This window comes from Saccoglossus kowalevskii, chromosome 14, assembly GCF_978046115.1.
Source record: "Saccoglossus kowalevskii chromosome 14, keSacKowa6.1, whole genome shotgun sequence".
Classification (NCBI taxonomy): Eukaryota; Metazoa; Hemichordata; class Enteropneusta; family Harrimaniidae; genus Saccoglossus; species Saccoglossus kowalevskii.
This window is the reverse complement of record NC_140654.1, coordinates 21,210,158-21,232,282: the sequence shown is the minus strand read 5'-3', so window position 1 is coordinate 21,232,282 and position 22,125 is coordinate 21,210,158. Positions and strand designations below refer to the sequence as shown.

The window sequence follows — 22,125 nt, the reverse complement described above, 5'->3', positions numbered from 1 at the left end:
GTTAGCATGATAATTTTTCACCTTGCCTTTTACATACATTATGTAATCTATCATACACACTCTCTCCTTAATTACATATGGCCCCTGCCATTGCATTAACAACTTATTGTGGTCAGTGGGAAGTAACACTAACACTTTGTCACCAGGTTGGAACTTCTTATCCCAGGCCTTATACTACTTTTTGTATCTAACCTTTGCCTTAGCTAACTCAGCTTGAGTCAATTTACATGTATCTTCAAGGCAATTTCGCAAATCCGGGAAATAGTTTTAACCTCTGGTGTTTATCTGTTATTTCATGAACTACACATCTAGCACTGACTTCCTGTGAATTATTACTATTCTGATCACATGTCAACATAGCAGCTGACTTAACCTGAGGCTAGAAACTTTTATAACGCTTAGGCAATTGACAGCAGAGTGACTTGGATCACCACAAACATAACAGTCTGACTTTGGCTTAGACTGACCAAATCTACCCTGTCCTTTACCTTTCTGACTTGTATTCCAGAACTGTCCTTTCTGATTCTGACTACCACCCTGAAACTGGCTAAATCTCTGATTTTTACCAAATGTCTGTTTACGTGTATCTCCAAACTTATCAACTAAGACAGCCATTTCTTCAACTGACTTGGGTGATCTTTCACCTATGAAAATAGACAACTCATTACCAAAAGCTCCTTTGGAATTCAGACAGCTCAACCCATCGATCAAAATAACTACTTAATCTAGCTGCATTGCGAATTGCGAAATGCTCGCTCCACTTTCTGACCTACTAGTTCGAAATTTCTTTCTATAACCTTCTTCATTCATATCATAACGCTTCAACAAAGCTGCCTTTACAACATTGTAATCAATGGACTCTGCCGCAGACAATGCAGAAAACATATGCAATGCTTTGTCTGTCAATGCACTAAGATTCATAACCCAACTATCACTTGGCCATTTCTGAATTTCAGCAAATCGCTCGAACCTTAAAATAAATGAATCCCTAGTCTCATCAAACAAAGGTAGCTTTGTACCCTTAGAACTAACAATGGACTGAGCCAACTGTTCATTTTAGCTTCCGCACGCATCCTCAACACTTCAAGTTAATGCTGTCTTTCTTTCTCTTTCTCTCTTTCTCATATTCTCTTACCTTCGCAATCTCTATTGCCTCATGTTCTCTGTCCCTTTCCTCACGTTTCAACCTTTCAACCTCGTATTCAGCCTCACGTTTGGCTGCTCTCTCATCCATCTCCTCTTTCTTCTCATGCTCTCTCTTCTCATGCTTTGTCCTCATAAAATGAGTCAGCTTCCCCCCCATATTCCAATTCTCTACCTAACTCTTTAAGTTCACTAACAATATCCAAGCTCCAGTAGTATTAAATAATGCAATTTAATAGAGAATTGCTTAGGGAAGTGTGCATTGGGGATAACTCCCATTTCCAGGATGTAATAATGGACGACAGTCAATGGCTTCTGCAACACAACAACGAATAAATACAGGAATCTTGCTTGCAGAGGAACGCTGGTGGTCTGGAGGGCACCGCTGAAAGCAGGAGATCACAGAGCAGTTCATACAAGTCTCACAGAATGATGGTTGTAGCCTGTATCACTTGTCTCACAATATCGTAGCAGCACACACTCGATACCAAGTTGAAATGATGGACTCCAACTGTCCTAAGTCTGTCCAATTTATAGGCATGATTCAGCGTCACCATCTGGGTTTCCACATGAGCCAATCAGATCTTGCTAGCAGCTGTATCACGTAGGCAACTCAGTAGATCATAAACATCCTTTGTTATTTAAATAACAGCACACTTGGGAGATTCCAATTCTCCTTCTAAAGCTGTAAACATCCTTTGTTATGTAAATCACAAGCACACCTGGTAGATTCCAACTGTCCTTCCAGAGTTGAAAACAAGTATGACCTGTCAATCACCTTTATGACAGTTATCACAATACACACCGTTTCTGACCTTGATTCCATGCATACTTCCATTTGCAGGGTTCGCAGTGAATAACAAAAACATAAAATAAAGGATGCTGACAATGAATTTCATTAATCTCTGTTTCATCATCATAGCATAACCCAAAAAAAGGTGCTGGCGCTGGGACCCATGATTAGTCTGACACCCAATGTAGTTCATTTGGATAATTTTGCGAACTTGTCTACAGATGAAGTTTGCGATAATCTTCTTCCTAACGAATTTATCCAATGGTTTTCTCATTTCTACAAAGAGAAATGTAAAATATATTGAGCTTATCGTAACGTAGCGATTTCGTTCATGGGGTGAAAGATAGGTGAATACGTCCTCAATTCTCGCGGAAGATTTATCTTGCTGGTAGATGAACTGCCAGTTTTAGCTCTCGGTTTGATCCGTCGCTGATGCTTCGCCAATGTGGAATCGTTATAATGAGACAAAGGTGTACAAGACTCCACAGCCTGACGATCTTCACACGATTGACACGGCATTGCAGCGTTAGCTCCATGTAAACTGACTGACAATGTATGACGTTAATGTATGATTGGATTTGCTCACACTCCATATCGGTCAGTAGAAATGAATTTAAGCATCGTGCAGTGTTACTTGTAGTTGATTTGAACATGTGGTATTTCGTTGCAGTATAGATATTATTTTAGCAATTGTAAGCATTTTCGTGCAATCATAACCGTTCCAGTACGATCTATAGATGTATATGGTAAAAGTAATGTATTTTCAAATTCAATGTCCCCAGTGGTATATACCTCCCTGAAAGGCTTTTTACAAGATAAGCATACATTTGTTTTTAAAAGCAGAGTATATTTCTGCATACGATGTAAACGTAGAGTGTATATATACGATTCACTTTATAAGATGCGTGACAACTAAAAATATGGCTAGGCGATCTCTCTCTCTAATGTTTCTTCAACCGTGAAGTTAAGGTAATTAGTTCATTTCTTTTTTTTCTTTTGTAATCAAAGAACACCGTACCCGTCAATGATTGAGGATACGTTTTATGTTGACTTTGTGTCATCAACTATGTGACAGAACGATTTAATCGAACTTAATTGAGCAGCATGAAATTCAGTGTGATATACCTCTACAAGGGCGAGGGAAAAGTGGTTGAAATCGAAAGGATATGCTAGTTATCATGTGGGAATGCGATGAAAACCTGATGCTCCCACTCTGTTCCAAATGCGTGGAAACCATGAATCAAGATGCCAGCACGGTTTCGATGAACATCAGCTGACCGGTGTTTGGTGTGCTCCGGAGTTGGAAAAGGCTGAAGAAATAGGGTATCGCATCAACAAGGTCTACAAACCAACCTACATCCCGAGACTGGAAAAGAGGGGTTGTTCACCAAGTAAAACAACATGTTTCTTAAGATTAAACAAGAGTCTTCCGGTTATCCAGTGTGCAGCCAGACCAAGGAGGACCGAACTACCTACATCAAAAGGTACCACGGAAGAGGAGGTATAGCAGAAGCAAGATAACTCCCAATCCAGGCATCAGAGCCTTCACAAAGCTAAATGTTAACTAGTTCTGGAAAAGCTAGGACAGCTAAATGTCAACTGGTTCTGGAAAAGCTAGGACAGTGGTCGAACTTCCACTGAGCGGGAGAATGGGCCCACAGACGGGTGATTATCTAGGGATCTTATGAGAGAAATAAGTCCAGAAAATAATTACATCACACAATTTGTATCGGAACGGCAGAAGAATTGTGCATACCGACCTCACATACCCGAAACGGCGTGAAAGTGACAGGGTTTTTCCTCAATTACAGAAATCAACGTGTATTAATTTTGATTTCATGAATCGACTTGATGGGGGTCGAGAGGCCCCTACATGTCAAAGATACCTGAAAGATAACCTGCAAGGGAGGCAGAATATTTAGTAGAGAAGAAGTTGAAACATCGAGTATAGTGTATGACAAATGCGACGCAACTGTTCTGGTGAGAAAAGTCAAGTTGAGTCCCAGCATACATCAGGGCATATACAAATGTTGAAACTGGGTACTGCAAAATACCCTGTCATCCGATGCATTATGAATTATCCCGGCTGGTACAATGTCGATTGGATAGTCCTCAGTCAGGAATCCTCAACACTCGTCCTCAACATTTGAGGCAAAACAATTGAAGTTAGACTTCACATCGGATTGTGATTGAAGTTGCATCATGGAATATTACATCCTGTTTACCAGTACAAATAAAACAGCATAACTGAAAACGAAATCCTCGAAGGGTACACAATCTTCGCATTTGATTTCACTCCAGCGATTATCACCTCCATTTGATACAAGATGGAGAGATCGGTCAGACAGGCAATAACGGAGACTGTGTTCATTGTGATTTATGCGACAACGTTATCGAGATTGACGAAGACAGAAATGTATTGACCGATTTCTAGCTGTGATGGACACAAATCAACGAAATCATATTCTGTTGTCTAATCCGTACACAAGAAATGCGTTCACTCCCCGTTTACGATAGGAACCAACTGTCTAAGGCGAGAGTGTCAGAGTATTCTACAGTGTTTCTATAAAACACAGATTGCAGAAGCGGGATGGAACTCATTGGTTTTTTATAAAATTAACAAAATATTTGTATGCAAACATAATTTTTTTTATTTATCACAGTTTATTATTATTGACTTTTCTCTCTTCCATGTTACTCAGATCTTTTAATCAAGTTTTTTCTTACTTATGTCGTAATTTTGCGGCGTTATCAGTGCAGTGCAGTGCAGTGCAGTGCAGTGAAGTGCACTGCAGGGAACGTGAGCTGGGTTTAGACCGTCGTGAGACAGGTTAGTTTTACCCTACTGATAAGTGCAGTGCAGTGCAGTGCAGTGCAGTGCAGTCACTGTTTTGTGTTTTTCAGATATACTAACGAATGAAATTACCTAACTACAATTCGTTACCTAACAGATTTAATGCAGTGTGGTGAGTAAGTCTATGGTACTAGTGCCTTAACCAAACCAATTATTAAGTTTTTTGAAAAAAAATAATGTGTGAATTGTCAATTTAGTTTACATCACACATAGTATCAACACGTTTAAGTGAGTCATAAGAAACCACTAGCACAATTCATGTTAATGTTATTTTTCTCAGGATCGTGGCTGAAAGTAGATGAGTATGAAAAACAGTTAAAGAAGCAGAAGATGGAACCTAAATCTGATCTCATCATCGAACAATTAGTATATGTGAGTTAATTACATTGTATGATTGCTCATTCAGCCCAAGCATGGGACGGATATTACCAAGACGTATATCAAAATCGTGTCTTAGCACATGAATATATTGCGAATATATTTAAATACCTGACAATAGTACATGAACATTGTTTTGAAAAATGCTCACTGTGTATCAGTGTGATCTGGATATTTTAATATCATATCCTAACACAATCAATCTATATATATATATTCTCGAAACAAGTTAAGGAAATCAAATTGAATTTTAATTTTAAAATACAATAAGCAATTTATTAAGTAGTATCAGAGGTACATTACTTGGGGTTTGTAACTACGGTGACATGATACCAAGATCCCGTCACAATCTCGCTCTCGCATAAACGTTCCAACTCATAAAAAATGCGAATGCGAATGCCCGAGGTAACTAGGATACTGGGATGTCCAGGTGGATCAAAATAGCTGCCCACGATATGACGGATTACGAGAACTATATTTTCTGTACATTTTCGATGTATTACATTTTTCACTATGATAGTGACAAGAAAAGTTTATTTTTTTCATTACAAACCTTGAACATTGATATGCGTCATGTCAGAAGGTCGTAGCCTCAGTCTCGCTATCTACGAGAAGAGACTTGAATGGGATCTTGACATGTCACCATACAGTAGTACTATGCGAATTTTAAACCCCAAGTAATGTACCTCTGATAGTATGCTGTATCAATTAGGCAAATGTAGCACATATAGCTTTCTGTTTTAAATGACCATCTCCCTTATTACCTTACACAGATCGCGATTTGTTCATGTTTGAGAAATGACTTCAACAAAGTTGATAAATTAACATCGATAGTGCAGAACTGTGTGAAACGTGCAGAGAACGGAGAATTACTGGAAGGTAGACTCGATTATCTGAAGGGATACCGATATGTGAAAGCGAAAAACTTTAAAAAGGCGCTACATTATTTTGAAAAGGCATTAATAGTAAGTTATGTTTCTTATCATGGACTAGTATGTTCACTAAACCGCTTACTCGTTTATCGTATTGTAGGCTGTTCCAAACAATATTGACATAAGCTTATGTGAAATACTTGAAATAGTTTCAAGTCAGCATGTAACATTTTATGGACTGTGATTTTGAATATTGTAGATCAGATTTACACTATCATACGGGTTGCTTTGGTTACTAAATGTAAGTTCAATTATTTTGAAGGTCTTCAAACAATTTAACCCCAATTTCTGGCTTGGAACGGCCTATATGCACTGGACATATACTAAATACAAAGCTCGTGGATACAAATACACGGTGAGTGTGTTTGGCTGCTTATCAGTGGGTAGTTGACTCAAGTAACATACTTTATTTGTTTCTAGGGGGAAATTAGAATCATGTTGATTTTTCATTTTGCAAAAATATGTTTTGAAATACTAGTGGGTTTAAATAACATAACATTAAAAAGTTAAGTTTGCTCATTTAATAAAAAAAAAATAATCTTCCTACTACAGGATGAAGTTATTGAGGATTTATAGATATCTACGTGTATATTAGATGAGCCCGACCATGGGCTAACGTACCACATGAAACAAAGAGTTTTTTCTAGGATGGTTGTCATTTTGTTGGACTGTGACTCCTCGGAAAAGAGGGCAAGACAACTAAATTTTGCTGAACAAAAGATCATTAAGGCGCAGGGAATTATGGAACGATATTACCCTGCATGTGGATGTAACCCGATTCCTAATCGAGTACAGATGTGTATATGCAAATGTTGGGTTGTTTTACCCCATGATGCATTGCGCTCTCCGAATCCCTTTTGACTTGTTGGTCGGTCGGTCACCATGTGGAGTGGTTGCCTGTCGCTTTTTGTGAGCCACGGAATTGTCTTGCCAGCAGTCGGTCCTTAAAGCTTGCACTAAGACTGTAATTTAAATTCAGGTATTTAGTAAACCATTACTTTTACCAAAGGTTGTATATATTTGTAATTCGTACATTTATTTTAGTATTTATCGTGTGCAATTTGAACACCTGGCTACCGGCACGTCGGAGCTTGAAAATATGCGTACCGTATTTCTATGCCATACTTTGTAAACTCGTTCTTTTTTGTCTTATCTAACAACATATAATGATATCGTTACTCGGTTTTGTAGCGAAATGGATATAATTTATATTTATTGAACTGTATATTTATATCGCTATTTCCACCACGTGTCGTTCCAAATTTGAAACGTGGGAAAAGTCGGTCCTTAAAGCTTGCACTAAGACTGTAATTTAAATTCAGTTGCAGAGTTGTCGGGCTCTATTTTGCGCCGTAAGGGGACGTGCCACGTGGGAGAAATCGATAGACTCGGAACACGTATAACCAGGATCCCGGAGTTAGCTACAAATAGCCGTGCTGGATAAGTACCTTGCTGTCGCAATTATTGCCGATATATGAAGAGATTATAGTGAACTGTAGTGATTTGTTAATTGAATTTTATATTATTGTTAAATGTAACTAGTGTGATCAGCACTTAATCTATTCCTACCGGGGTGTGCCTGTGTGCATATTACCGCAAGTCAGGTGACACTGTGTTGCATATTGTTGTATAATAGTCTATTGCCATTATTGGTTGTTCCATTATCGTGTACACGTTACACAGGTGAGAGTGTACCTGAAGTATTCGGTGGAAAATTGGGTTGATTGGATTTGGCCACTCTAATCTAACCTGCGGGTTACCGACAAGGTGGACCTCGTTTTGTTACAATTAGTTGGTACATTCTCCTTAGGTGACGTACACTCGGCATGGGCGTGACTGACTTTAGAGTTTATAATTTCGTGTTAGTAATCATTAAATAAGTTGTTGTGAATGATAATAAGTGTGGTGACCATCATTGGGTATAGCGTACCTGGGCCCGGTGTTAAAGGCCGGTTACAAAATTGGGGGCTCGTCCGGGATGCAGTGCTATGTGGTGTTGATCATATTGTGCTCGACTATGTACACTGCCGTGTTTATTACAATCTGTTTGTCTGCATTATTGCGCCTTACTGGTGCACTTTGCATGGTCACCTCACACTGTATTAGCATTCAGTTTTTCCCTTTTACCTTATTTAAAATTTATTATTGTAAGGACCGACTGTTGTCATTGATCGATCTTTAGCAATTCTTCAATTTTTCAGATTTCAATATGGTGAGCATCATAGATTTCATAGACTGGTGTGGAAGTAAAGGGGTAGATGTTGACCATGCAGTGGTTTTCCAAGGTTTGGCTGGGGCAGAGGAAGAAGGCAGGTCAGTTTCTGACATAATTGTTCACAAGTTTCCCCAATTAAGTGTTGTTGAGGAACGGACAGTGGTGTCCAAAGGTGTGGATACTTTAGTATTGTGTCGAGCAGAATGTAGAGTTTCTTACTTAGAACTGCCTTCTACTTTTCCGATGTACAAAGGTTGCAGTTGGGAAACTGTTTTTGTGCGGCCTGATGTTATGAGACCTGGTCTGATTGTGGGCGGGGCGGAACCAAACATTGAGTGTTCCAGAGGTAATGAAGATGACCTTGCTGGTAAACCTAATTTTCGGCAACTTGCCGAGCATTGGAGCCTACTGGAAAGGTCACATAAAGTGTGGCGAGATGAAAAGGATGCATTGAATGAGGAACTTGCCAGAGAAAGAATCCATTCCTCATTTCTGGAAGAACAACTTAATGCTGGTCATATATTGAATGACAGCATCCCAAAAAGGAGCGGAGAAAATACTGATCGTAAATCTACGCCATCGGCAGGGGCGGGGAATAGTGATGTATCATGGATAGAGTTGATGAACCGAGTGTTGGACACTATTGGTAAACCTAAGACAGAGTCTACATGGTATCGGAAGCTGAAGCTTTTCTCAGGAACTGATCCGACACCCCCTGGGGAGGAAGAATATGAAGCCTGGTCTGAACAAGCCAGACAAATGGTAGAAGATTCGTTATCATCAGAAAAGGAGAAAATGAAACGAATCTCTGAAAGCTTGAAGGGGCCAGCACTTGGTACTATCATAGCATTTAAAAAATCCAAGCCAGATGCCACTGCCCTTGACTACCTATGCGCATTGGAGAAGGCGTTTGGACCGACTGGAGACGGAGAGGATGCATATCAAGCGTTTCTTGGTACATATCAGCGACCAAATTGGACACCAACAACCTACCTTCATCATTTATGGAAATTACTCAATAGGGCAGTGTTGAAGAAAGCGGTATCAGCAGAAGATATTAATCGAGTGTTGTTGAAACAGTTCGAAAAGGGGGTCTTGTATAACGATTCTCTTATGGTGAGGTTGAAGTGTAACCCTAAATATAACTTAGACTTTTCCCCTGACTATGTCACGTTAATGTCGTTGGTTAGGGAAGAAGAGGCTGAACAGTTAAAGAGGGAAACTCAGAAATTACATGCTGTGAAGTCATCAAACAGGAATATCTCCCATTCATTGAGTGCCAGTTCCATGGCTAACCACAGTAGTGAATCATCAGTGCTGCAAACTTTGTTGGACAGAATAAATGTACTGGAGCAGAAGTTCAGTGACCAGAGAGAATATGTTTCAGCTAGTCAAGCCACAGTTCCTGTGTTAGACCAACCACCAAGTAAAGAACCCTTGCAAGAGACTAAGAAGTGGAGACCAAAGATTACTCCAGGCTCCTCCTATGCAAGTACCACTACCCATGAACATTCAGCTATTCCAGCAGATGAAATGCCCCAGTCACCTACTGGTCAACCAAACTTTTGTTTCAAGTGTGGTGAAGAAGGGCATCCAGCACGCGCATGTCAGAAAAGAAGTAACCCTGAAACTGTCAGCAAGAAGTTTATCAAGTGGTTCTTTGAGTCAAAGGGAAACTGTCAAGGGCGCCACTAATGGGGCGTATTGGTGCCCAATCACAAGAACGTCCCAACATAGTTGAAGAACCTGAATACTCTCCCAAACCAAAACCTGATATAACCATTAACACTAACTCTAGTGTTTCATCTACCACTAATAATGACGGACTTGAAGGTTTAATTGGGGACATGGTAATAATTGACACTTTTCTTGAAGGCGTGCCCTGTAAAGCACTTTTGGACAGTGGCTCTCAAGTTACTATGTTGTCCAATAGATTTTACAAAGAACACTTAGCTCATTGTGAGCTTCAGCCATTGAACAACCTGGTGGTTTTGGGATCAGCTGATCAAGTGGTTCCATATTATGGTTACATACAGATGGGAGTGTGCTTTCCAGAGGGAGTTACAGGAACAACAAAGACTTTCACGACCTTAGCTTTGATCTGCCCTGACTCCATCCAAAATGAGATGACTCCAGTTATATTTGGGACAAATGCTAACCTTTTCAAGAACATGGCCCAGTACTGCAGACAGATGTTCGGAAAGAATTATTTGAGGGTGTGTAATGTAAGCAATGTTTGTGCCAATGCCTACAAAAAAGCAGAAGCGTTGGAGAAGTGCATGCCTGATGGGAAGATTGGTACTGTTCGTTTGGCTGGAAGGAGTGGTCGTACAATTCAAAGTGGTGAAACTGGACTAGTGAGTGGGCTGGTGCGTAGCAGATTAGGTCTACCTGAGACCCCAGCTTTGGTGGAGGTCCCATGTAACTCAAATTTGCCTAATGGCCTGATCATAAAGAACAGTGTTGTTACATTCTTGCCTGGGCGATATCAGAGAATTAACGTCATGGTTCATAATTGTACTAACCATAGTGTCTCGCTTCCGCCACACTCCATAATTGCAGACTTATACCTACCTGATTGGGTGAAGACTTTGTCACCCGATGACCTGCGTGCTAGCTTCAGCACCTCAACAACCAAGAAAAATGTGAGACGTACAATGTGTTGCAGCAATAATGTAACTGTCTCGACTACACATAAAGAATCCCAGTCTGATGCAGAAGTTACTGTAGACTTTGGAGATTCACCTCTTACCCCTGATGACAGGTCACGTATCCTAAAGAAGCTTAATCAACGTGCCAGTGTTTTCTCGAAGCATGATTGGGATATAGGTCGCACTTCGGCAGTAGAACACCGAATACCTTTGAATGACACTACACCCTTTAGGGAACGTTCTCGGAGGTTAGCCCCAGCCGACTTTATGGACACTAAGCGCCATTTACAAGAACTTCTTGATGCTGGGATAATCAAAGATTCTAAAAGCCCATATGCTTCTCCTATTGTAATAGTACGCAAGAAGTCCGGTCAGGTGAGACTCTGTATCGATTATCGCACGCTGAATCGACGTACCATTCCAGATCAGTACACTGTCCCAAAGATACAGGAAGCTCTGGACTCATTGAATGGATGTGTTTGGTTTCATGTGTTAGATTTAAAATCTGGTTATTATCAAATTCCCATGTGTGAAGAAGACAAAGAGAAAACTGCTTTTATTTGCCCTCTTGGTTTCTTTCAGTTTGAATCAATGCCCCAGGGTGTCTCAGGTGCCCCAGCAACCTTCCAGAGGTTAATGGAGAAGTGTATGAGTGATATGCATCTCCTTGATGTGCTTGTTTACCTGGATGATCTGATCGTATTTGGCAGAACATTGACTGAAGCAGAAGATAGGCTAATGAAAGTTTTAGATAGATTGGTGGAATATGGTCTAAAACTGTCACCAGGGAAGTGCCAACTATTCAAAAAATCTGTCAAGTATGTTGGACATGTAGTAAGTGAAGAGGGTGTGAAACCTGATCCAGACAAGATCGAGGCTTTGGTCACATGGCCCACCCCTACTAATATCAAGCAACTAAAGTCATTCTTGGGTTTCTGTGGGTACTACAGGCGATTTGTAGAAGGTTATTCCAGAATTGTTAAACCTTTGAATGATCTAACAGCTGGCTACCTTCCTCCCAAATTAAGACAGAAACATCGAACCAAGTCTAACCCAACCATCGCCTACAAGTCAGCGACAGAGCTTTTTGGTGACAGGTGGACGACCCAATGTCAACGAGCCATGGAAACTATCATTGACAGATTGACTAAGACTCCGGTGTTGGCGTTTGCAGATCTTACCTTGCCGTTTGTTGTGCATGTGGATGCCAGTTTGGACGGACTCGGAGGTGTACTCTATCAAGACCAAGCAGGTAATTTGCGACCTGTTGCATATGCTAGCCGTGGACTAACCAAGAGTGAAAAAGCATACCCTGTACACAAGTTAGAGTTTCTGGCACTAAAATGGTGTATCACAGACAAATTTAGGGACTATTTGTATGGTGCTAAGTTCAAGGTACTCACAGATAATAATCCAGTAACCTATATTTTGACCACTGCCAAACTTGATGCTACTGGGCATAGCTGGCTGTCTGCGTTAGCTGCATATGACTTTTCCCTGCAGTACAGAAGAGGCCCCACAAATATCGATGCTGATGGACTGTCAAGACGTCCCAGAGGTCCCCCCATTGATGACCCACACTTTCTTACAACTGAGCAGAAAATCCAACGTCTGAAGTCACGGCTCCAAGGGCAGGGAGAAGAGAGTGAAGAAGTTCTACCTGGTGCAGTGATTGGTGCGATTGCTATGAGTCATGGCATACAATGGAGTAATCAATCTGTGGATGCCCAGCCTCATAATGTATTGTGTAACACTACATCTGCCTACAAGGATCTGCTCAACTGCTCAAACGCTACACCAGCCTTAATTGAAACGATATCGATGTCTCCAGACTCAATCCCACCACAGTACTGTTCGCCTAGACAGCCTGGCTCAGATTTGTCACATGCCTCAGTGGTAATTGACTGGTATGAAGCCCAGAGAGAGGACAAAAACATAGATATAATTATACGACACCTGGAAGATGGAAGAAAACCCAAGAATATCAAGCAAGAACCCAAAGAAGTGAAACTCTTATTAAAAGAATGGGGAAAATTGCGCTTGAAGAACAGAGTTCTGTACAGACATATCCAGGATCCAAGCGGGAAACAAATTGATCAATTGGTTCTACCTGCTGTTCACCGGGAACGGGCACTCAAGTCATTGCATGATGATTTGGGGCACATGGGCATTGAAAGAACCTTAGACCTTGTACGGGCAAGATTTTATTGGCCCAAACTAAAGGAAATGGTGGAAGCCAAGATCCGAAGCTGTGATCGATGTGTGAAGCGCAAAACACTGCCACAGAAGGCAGCGCCATTGGTCAACTTCTCAACCAGTAGACCGATGGAGCTGGTTTGCATTGATTTCCTGTCGGTGGAACCAGATCGTAGTAACCATCACAGTATTCTGGTAATAACTGACCACTTCACACGCTATGCTCAGGCCTACCCCACTAAAGACCAAGAAGCTAAGACAGTAGCAAAGGTTTTGTGGGAAAAGTACTTTGTGCATTATGGATTGCCAAATAGAATACACTCAGACCAAGGAAGAAACTTTGAAAGCCGGTTGATAAAAGAGGTATTACAGATAGCAGGCATACGTAAATCTAGAACTACCCCATATCACCCTCAAGGGGACCCACAACCTGAACGGTTCAATCGTACATTACTCAACTTACTTGGTACTCTAGAGGAAAAGCAGAAACCCTATTGGAGCCAGCATATCAGCTTCCTGGTGCATGCTTATAATTGCACCAAAAATGATGCCACTAACTTCTCCCCATACTACCTAATGTTTGGGAGAGAGGCTAGACTCCCACTCGACCTTTGTTTTGGTTTAGAGGACACCTGGAACTCCAGTTCAGACTACTTGCAATATACCGAAGAGCTGAAGAGTAGATTACAAGATGCTTACAAACTTGCTAAACGAGAGGCAGACAAATTAGCAACTAACAACAAAAGGCGATACGATGGCAAAGTCAGAGTATGCGACCTACAAGCTGGTGATCAGATCTTAGTCCGTAATTGTGGGCTGAAGGGTAAACACAAATTGTCAGATAGATGGAGACCAGAGTTGCACATTGTGACCAAGAGAGTGGGTGATCGTACTCCAGTATACGTGGTCCGACCAATAGGAGATGGACCAGAAAGGACAGTTCACAGAAATATGCTACTACCTGTGGGTTATCTATCTGGACCAGCAATCAAATCAGACCCTTCGCCCATATCTCGCCCTATAACCAGGCAGTAAACTAGAGAGAAGAAAAGTATTGACATTGTCAGCTGCAGTAGTGAATCCGATGAAGAATATTATGAACAACATATTCCAATCACCACAGAGATGAACTGTAAGCATTCAGAGATGGGAAAACAGAGCACGAATAGGCCCTGTTATCAACCAAATGACTCCACCATAGTTACGGATGTGCAAGAACTTGACTCCCGTACTATCAGTCATCCAATGTCACAGCTGGATGGTGATAAACATGCATCACAGCCAAAATCGCAGACAAACACTAATCTGGAAAGCACACCATTTGACTATCCACCTAATGACTCACTAAAGACTACTCCACTGGAAACTGTTCCAGGCTTCGCTAACGCCCTATTAACGGAACCAGAAATAGGATTGGATACAGATATTGTATCTAATAGTGTCGATCCAGATAAGCATGGTCTAAGTAATGGTAGTACTATTGAAGGATCTCCCACGATGTCTCCAGCTAATAGAGTTAGACCTCAGAGGATGAATGCTGGCATACCAGCAGAAAGACTAACTTATGATAGACTAGGGTCACCAAGTTCCAGGATTGTTTATGATAATTTTCACTTTATTCCATGGTTCCATCCCAACAGACTTGCTTCTTCAGCTTGGGATGTTCTGGGCAGTTGCATTCAATGAGGAAATGTAATTGTTATTAATCTTATTATTTTAATGGTGAAGCATGGTTGTTACTATATCTGAAGTTACTGTAGATCGAGACGCCCTGGTGAGTTGGAGGGGGGAGATGTAACCCGATTCCTAATCGAGTACAGATGTGTATATGCAAATGTTGGGTTGTTTTACCCCATGATGCATTGCGCTCTCCGAATCCCTTTTGACTTGTTGGTCGGTCGGTCACCATGTGGAGTGGTTGCCTGTCGCTTTTTGTGAGCCACGGAATTGTCTTGCCAGCAGTCGGTCCTTAAAGCTTGCACTAAGACTGTAATTTAAATTCAGGTATTTAGTAAACCATTACTTTTACCAAAGGTTGTATATATTTGTAATTCGTACATTTATTTTAGTATTTATCGTGTGCAATTTGAACACCTGGCTACCGGCACGTCGGAGCTTGAAAATATGCGTACCGTATTTCTATGCCATACTTTGTAAACTCGTTCTTTTTTGTCTTATCTAACAACATATAATGATATCGTTACTCGGTTTTGTAGCGAAATGGATATAATTTATATTTATTGAACTGTATATTTATATCGCTATTTCCACCACGTGTCGTTCCAAATTTGAAACGTGGGAAAAGTCGGTCCTTAAAGCTTGCACTAAGACTGTAATTTAAATTCAGTTGCAGAGTTGTCGGGCTCTATTTTGCGCCGTAAGGGGACGTGCCACGTGGGAGAAATCGATAGACTCGGAACACGTATAACCAGGATCCCGGAGTTAGCTACAAATAGCCGTGCTGGATAAGTACCTTGCTGTCGCAATTATTGCCGATATATGAAGAGATTATAGTGAACTGTAGTGATTTGTTAATTGAATTTTATATTATTGTTAAATGTAACTAGTGTGATCAGCACTTAATCTATTCCTACCGGGGTGTGCCTGTGTGCATATTACCGCAAGTCAGGTGCCACTGTGTTGCATATTGTTGTATAATAGTCTATTGCCATTATTGGTTGTTCCATTATCGTGTACACGTTACACAGGTGAGAGTGTACCTGAAGTATTCGGTGGAAAATTGGGTTGATTGGATTTGGCCACTCTAATCTAACCTGCGGGTTACCGACAAGGTGGACCTCGTTTTGTTACAATTAGTTGGTGACGTACACTCGGCATGGGCGTGACTGACTTTAGAGTTTATAATTTCGTGTTAGTAATCATTAAATAAGTTGTTGTGAATGATAATAAGTGTGGTGACCATCATTGGGTATAGCGTACCTGGGCCCGGTGTTAAAGGCCGGTTACATGGAGACCATAGGTACCAATCAAAATATGCTGAATATCATAGTCTACTCGCAGAAGCATGTTATAATTACCGCCTTGGGCAAATACAGAAGACTCGAATTTCCGCTATGGGACAAGAATACGCAATGGGAAAAAAATATGCTGAAAAAGGGAAGCGCATCGCTATCAAGTACGGATTTCAGTCAGAACTACAATATATTAATTACTTTTTGGGTGATTTTGAACGCCTATCAAATACAAATCCTCGAGTAACTTTTACTGGTTGCGTAATTATCCTGATTACTATATTTGGTGTTTGCTGCCTGCTCGTTGCTCTTTGTTTACTAACTCGTATTACCCAATGAATGATTTGACGGTGAAAAAAATGAATATAGAATAGAGAGAGCAAGGAGTTTAAGGTAGCGAGAAGGGAAATTTTCACTTTTTTCTTGATTTTTCAAAAATTGATAAAACGTTCACTTTAGACCTTGATACATCATCCCAGGTTTACAAAAGATCGAAATTGCGAAATAACGTCGCTCAAATCAGTGTTTTAAAACGCTAGCAGAAAAGACTACAACTGCCGTTTCGTGGATATTTGCATATTGTTTATCTTCGGAAGGAATTAAATGATAACATCTTATCTGTATACTCTGTTGTTGACGATTCTGATGTAACGGGTGACAAGCTTCCAGTCGCAAACAATGTGTGTTTATCTAACGTTCATTGTCAGCATTATTGTCAGTCGAGACTTCGTCGGAGAAACATGGTCATACAGTACCCATCTCGCCCTACCTTCCGCTTTTACATCGACCGCTTAACGCTTAATTTCCGACCATGCGGTCTTGTCCGACCGGAAACCGACCGCATTTTAATCGCGTTTTTTTTGGGGGGGGGGGGGGGGGCTCTCGCTCATTGAAAACACTGACCGCTCGTCCAAACACTGATCACTGGCGCAGGAGTGGTCGAAATGGTGGTTTTGATAGTAAAGTGTGAACATACAACTAGTAACTAGTATTAACTTTTATTAAATTCTGAACGGCACTTCAAATCTAATAGTTGTATGACACTTGTATCGTGAATGAGACAATTACGTGAAAAAACATAGGTAACTCATTTTGACAGAGCAGAGAAACGAGGAAATGTTAATGATTAATTCCAAAAATAACGATACCGAATCCACGTCGGTCGATGTCTGGTAAAATTTGACATTCAATTTTTAAAATTAAGTCACGATCATTGAATGACTTCGGTCTAAACCGTATACGTATACGTAAAATTGTTCCCACAAAAATATTTTCGACTAAAAACGGCCACATGCCCTGAAAAATTCGAACAGGCTTGACATGTATGAATAATTTATTGGGCTTAAAAATTTAGTTATAGCCATAAATATTTGGTGGCCTGTCGATGAACAATTTCGAAACTCAAGATTCACACGGCTGCGAAAGTAGAACAATCCGGAGGCGGTGAAACGGAAGAGCCAAACTTAACGCATAAAAATAGAACGCGTATTTTGACCTCTGTGTGGCCAACCAATGGCTGGATACGAAAACGTTTGCGGTCGTTGCCAAAGAACCCCGCGTCCATCGCCTGGCGATGCTCTTCACCCCCTCCTCCGGAATGTTCTCCTTTCGCAGCCTAATCGCAGGTTTTTCGAAAAACGTCGAAAAAACACAAGAATTAGTAGAAATGTTCCTATTTTGGGCGGATTATTGATAGAAAATAATGTCTTTATTACAAAAATGCCGTGAGTTTTTGCCTTAGTTATTTTTTATCGGCGAAAAACTGCGAACTCGGCAAATGTGGTTGCACAACATCCCTCTGTTCACAGTGGAGGGACTGTGCTCTATCATATACACCCAGCGACACCGATGCCAGCTGACTGTGGGAGAAACCAACGGGGATCGACATTCCAAACAAATTATTGGGACACGGTGTACAGACATTCCAAACAATCGAAATTATCAACGAAAGACGAGGTTTTATTTTAGGCTTAGAAATATTTTCTTTCCGTCAGCCCATGCATGGAACTGCCATTTAGCTTCATGGTCCTCCAGCTTGTCTTCGTCTCGGAACACATCGCGAAGACTCAATAATCAGGAAAGAAAACCTAGACAACCATGTCGTACTTGTGTTGAAATACATTTTGTATTTCACGTCAGAATATTGTTTAAAATAAAATAATCAGTTCAAGCCAAATCGAGGCCAAAGGGTCAGGTTGCGTGCATATAATTATAGATAGTTAAAACAAAAAGTATTTGAACTTTTGTCAGCTGTTCAACATCTATAAAAACCATAAAGACAATTATAAGACAATGTGAACCTCGGAAATTTTGCTGTTAGGGGTTTGCGCGGTCGAAAATAAAGCGGAAATTGTCAAATTCAACAAACGGTCAAAAAAGCGAGAAAAAAGGTGATTGGAAAGCGGGAGCGGGCGGGAGGTAGTGCGAAATGAGTACTGTAAATTTGCGCAACTTTCTTTTAAATCGTTTTATTTTCCAAGTCAATATTCTATTTTACTAATACCATTTTGTCTAATGCAATGGCGTTGACAGACGAGGCAAAGAAAAATCTGCCACTCAGTGTCGCACTCTGACACAGCTATTTTTTTTTTCAAACATCGGCCATTTTGTTTCACCATGAAAACCGTTTTATTAGATCACTTGAAGGATTAGCATGTTTGTAAACTGTCAGCGTGTACAGTGGGACAGTAATGTTTGTCAGAGGGTTATCCTTCGTTGTCGTTTGCATAACAATGGAAACCCGAACGTTCCTGGAGTGGGAACTCAAATGCCAGCAGTTTTCTTCATTTTTCACGCTCGAGCTTGAAATTATTCATTATCTGACACTCTTTATGAGCTCTATGATATCAGTGGTTAATTTGTTTGGCCATTTTTAGTGTAAATTTATAATAATGCAGCAAATCTACAGTGTTTTATTAACCAAGACTGTTTTTCGCGTTTTTCTCGAATTGAAGTTTCGATTGAGTACGACTCATTGGGACCGCCGCCAAATGAAGTGCGTTCGGACTAGGACATTCAAACTCGCAGTTATCGTTCAAAAGATAATGATAGTGCGAAATATGTCTGGGTTTTTAAAGAAAATGCTTTGTCACAGAATAATAGTCTGTTAAAGGTGCCAAGTATGAAATAATTTGAGGACAAAAAAACAAACCTGCATAGAAATCGGAATAATAGGTCTTTTGATTATCGTAGACGCATTTCAATGGACTTGATTACGGACAATGCATGACGTAAATTTCACCAGGAAATTCCGCAGTGTGCTCTCGCAATTGAGGACTTAGTCATTTTTACAAGATTCGCCATTTTTGATGTCACGTGATAATTATGTAAACAATGACTGTCCAGTTTGTGCGAACTTGTACCTCTATTCTTAGTCTTTTGATATATATAAGCTAAATTACTCTTCTGAACAAGACAACAGACAGAGAATGATTTATTCGAAAACGTCACAAAACCCTTCTCGCTACCTTAAATGCGAGAGAGGGCGCTCTATTTGTCATAGAATTCACCACCATCGAGCAGAGGGTAGAAGGTAGTGATGGTGGCATTGTAATATTTATAGCCGTGCATTTGTGACAAACGACACAGTTATGGCAATAACACCCTCAATACAAGACATGTAATCCTGGTTACTGCGTCATATTTGAAAAAGTGCAGTTCCACAGCCATACAGGACAATGCGCGTGACAATAGTGTATATTTGACTTACAAATAGATTATTGCAACTCAACCCATTGTATCGATGATTACACAATCTGCCTAATACATGTGGGGCATGGCAAACATCAATCACGATTATGCCAATTGAAAAACATATTGCTGTGCTTATTGAAAACCAATGACATAATAATGGGCCATGTTGATTTCAAATTATTTTTGTATGAAGTGGGTAATGTGGTCGATAGGAAAACAACACGACTGCCAATACTAACGTTATATGACAATGTGCTATATGGTTGCAATATTTACTCCAATTTACAATGATCAACATAATTTACATTTATTAGTCGATGAGAGAACTTAGATTTTTTGTTTTACAATGTTATTAACAAGAATTTACGTAATTGCAATAGTTGTAAACAAGTACTAGTATGTAATAAACATCAACCATGTTTTGAAAGACGAGGAATTACATAATAACGAGTATATATGATAGTTATACTAGGCTATCCTAGTTAAAGGTAGTGTTAGTTATACTATGAGGTTATGCACGAAGACAGTACAGCGAGAGTATCGATGCGACGGCGTACTTTCTGAGTGCATAATTTGAGGTATCCTCGTAATAACCATATTATTACATCTTTCACTTCCAAGGATACATCATGGAAATGCCGTTTAGAACAGAATCAGCGAACATCTTTGTGTGGAGTCTGGTCAAACCTTGATGGCAGCCATGTTTGTTTTTATTATTAGCAAAAGCTTACGCGCGTAATCATTCCATATTTGGAATTTGCATTTCCTTATATGGTAGGATGAAAATACCCCGTAAAATACCGCAAAATTACGGCACGCCGTAACTTATAGCGTTACGGTGACAGATGTATAATAATAGATTATATGTCGAGTACACCGTGCATACAAACGGCAATGTATATTTCATCAACGTGATATTGATCTCAAGATGAGTGCACATCAAATTATTGACTTTACACTCCCCTGTCTTCTGATTTTGCATTATTAAACTCACTAAAGTATAGTGTATTGTGTGCATTTTCGATTAATTAGTGTATATTAACAGACTACTCATTAGTTACATTCGTTCTGCCCTAATAGGTTGTTTATTGTTTTCTATGCTGGGTTTGTGATGGAAGTATGTGACGCAGGTGAAAGCTTATAAATTACATAAAATTATAAAGCTATACCCAACTCATATTGTTACCTATCAAAATAAAACTGCTTTTATGTATCATCATTTACAACAAACAGATTTAAAATAAGTTCTTGAAAGTTCTTGAAATATACCTATTATTATAAGCATAAATCATAAATGCATATTATGTTCCTGGGCTCAAAACGGGACACTATTAGTGTAAAAACTTATGTAAGCAAATTGCAATAGCGAAAATATTTTTTTTAATTTTGTCACACACTTTGAAATTTAATTTGTGAAGTCATTCAAGTAAATGTTGAATACAGTTGGGCTTAGAGGGCAGCCTTGTTTCACTCCATTGTGTAACCATTGTGTAAAGTGTGTTGAGGTGACATCGTTTAACTTTACTATAAAATCCGTGTTGGTGTACATTGATTTTATAATATTATACACTTTGCCATTGATGTTGTTGTTGAGTAGTTTATATTGTAGTGCTGTTCTCCAGATGGTATACATTTCTTCAGATCGACAAAGCAGCAGTAAATCCTTTTCTTTTGTGTTTGATATTTCTTGATGACTGTGTGTAAAGTTAATATATGGTCTGTTGTTAGATGCTTGTTTCGAAAACCTGCTTGATTTGGATGTATAATGTTGTTTGTTTCGAGATATTTGGTGATTCTGTTGTTGATGATCATACTAAGTAGTTTTGCTATAGCGTTGCTTAGCGATATTCCTCTGTAGTTGTGTGTATCCATATAATCATCTGTTTTATGTATCGGTGTTATTATACTTGTGCTCTAGTATGTGGTTGTATGTTTTCTGTAGTGCCTGTTTTATCATTCTGTTTGCATGTTTAAAGAATTCACTTGGAATTCCATCAGGACCACTGCATCTATTGTTTTTTAGTGTTCTTGTTACATATATAACTTCAGATAGTGTTATAGGCTTGTTTATTTCATTATTGTCACACATTTCTTCCTCTAGTTCTGTAAGTTTAGCTTCCAGTTGCTTGACTTTCTCTGGTGGAGTTGCAACATTTGTACTGATATTTTGGAAATGTTCAATCCATTTAGGGTATGGTATTTTCTTTGTTTTATTAAATTCTTTGGTTGTAATGAGAGAGTTAATTTTTTTCCAATACATCTTCTTTTTTGTCAGCCTCTTCTATGCTGGATAGGATT

At 39.8% G+C, this 22,125-nt stretch overlaps 1 protein-coding gene across 1 annotated transcript; it reads left to right on the top strand.

Moving 5' to 3' along the window:
- The first annotated feature begins 13,713 nt into the window (after positions 1–13,713).
- LOC146734568 (uncharacterized) lies at positions 13,714–14,353 on the top strand. Its single transcript, XM_085507685.1, has one exon. The coding sequence runs from the start codon at positions 13,739–13,741 to the stop codon at positions 14,195–14,197; it is 459 nt and encodes a 152-aa protein (XP_085363811.1). The 5' UTR covers positions 13,714–13,738; the 3' UTR covers positions 14,198–14,353.
- Positions 14,354–22,125: the final 7,772 nt, after the last annotated feature.

Coding starts and splice junctions, on each gene's coding strand:
- LOC146734568 (XM_085507685.1), top strand. CDS start 13,739: ATGTTTGGGAGAGAGGCTAGACTCCCACTCGACCTTTGTTTTGGTTTA.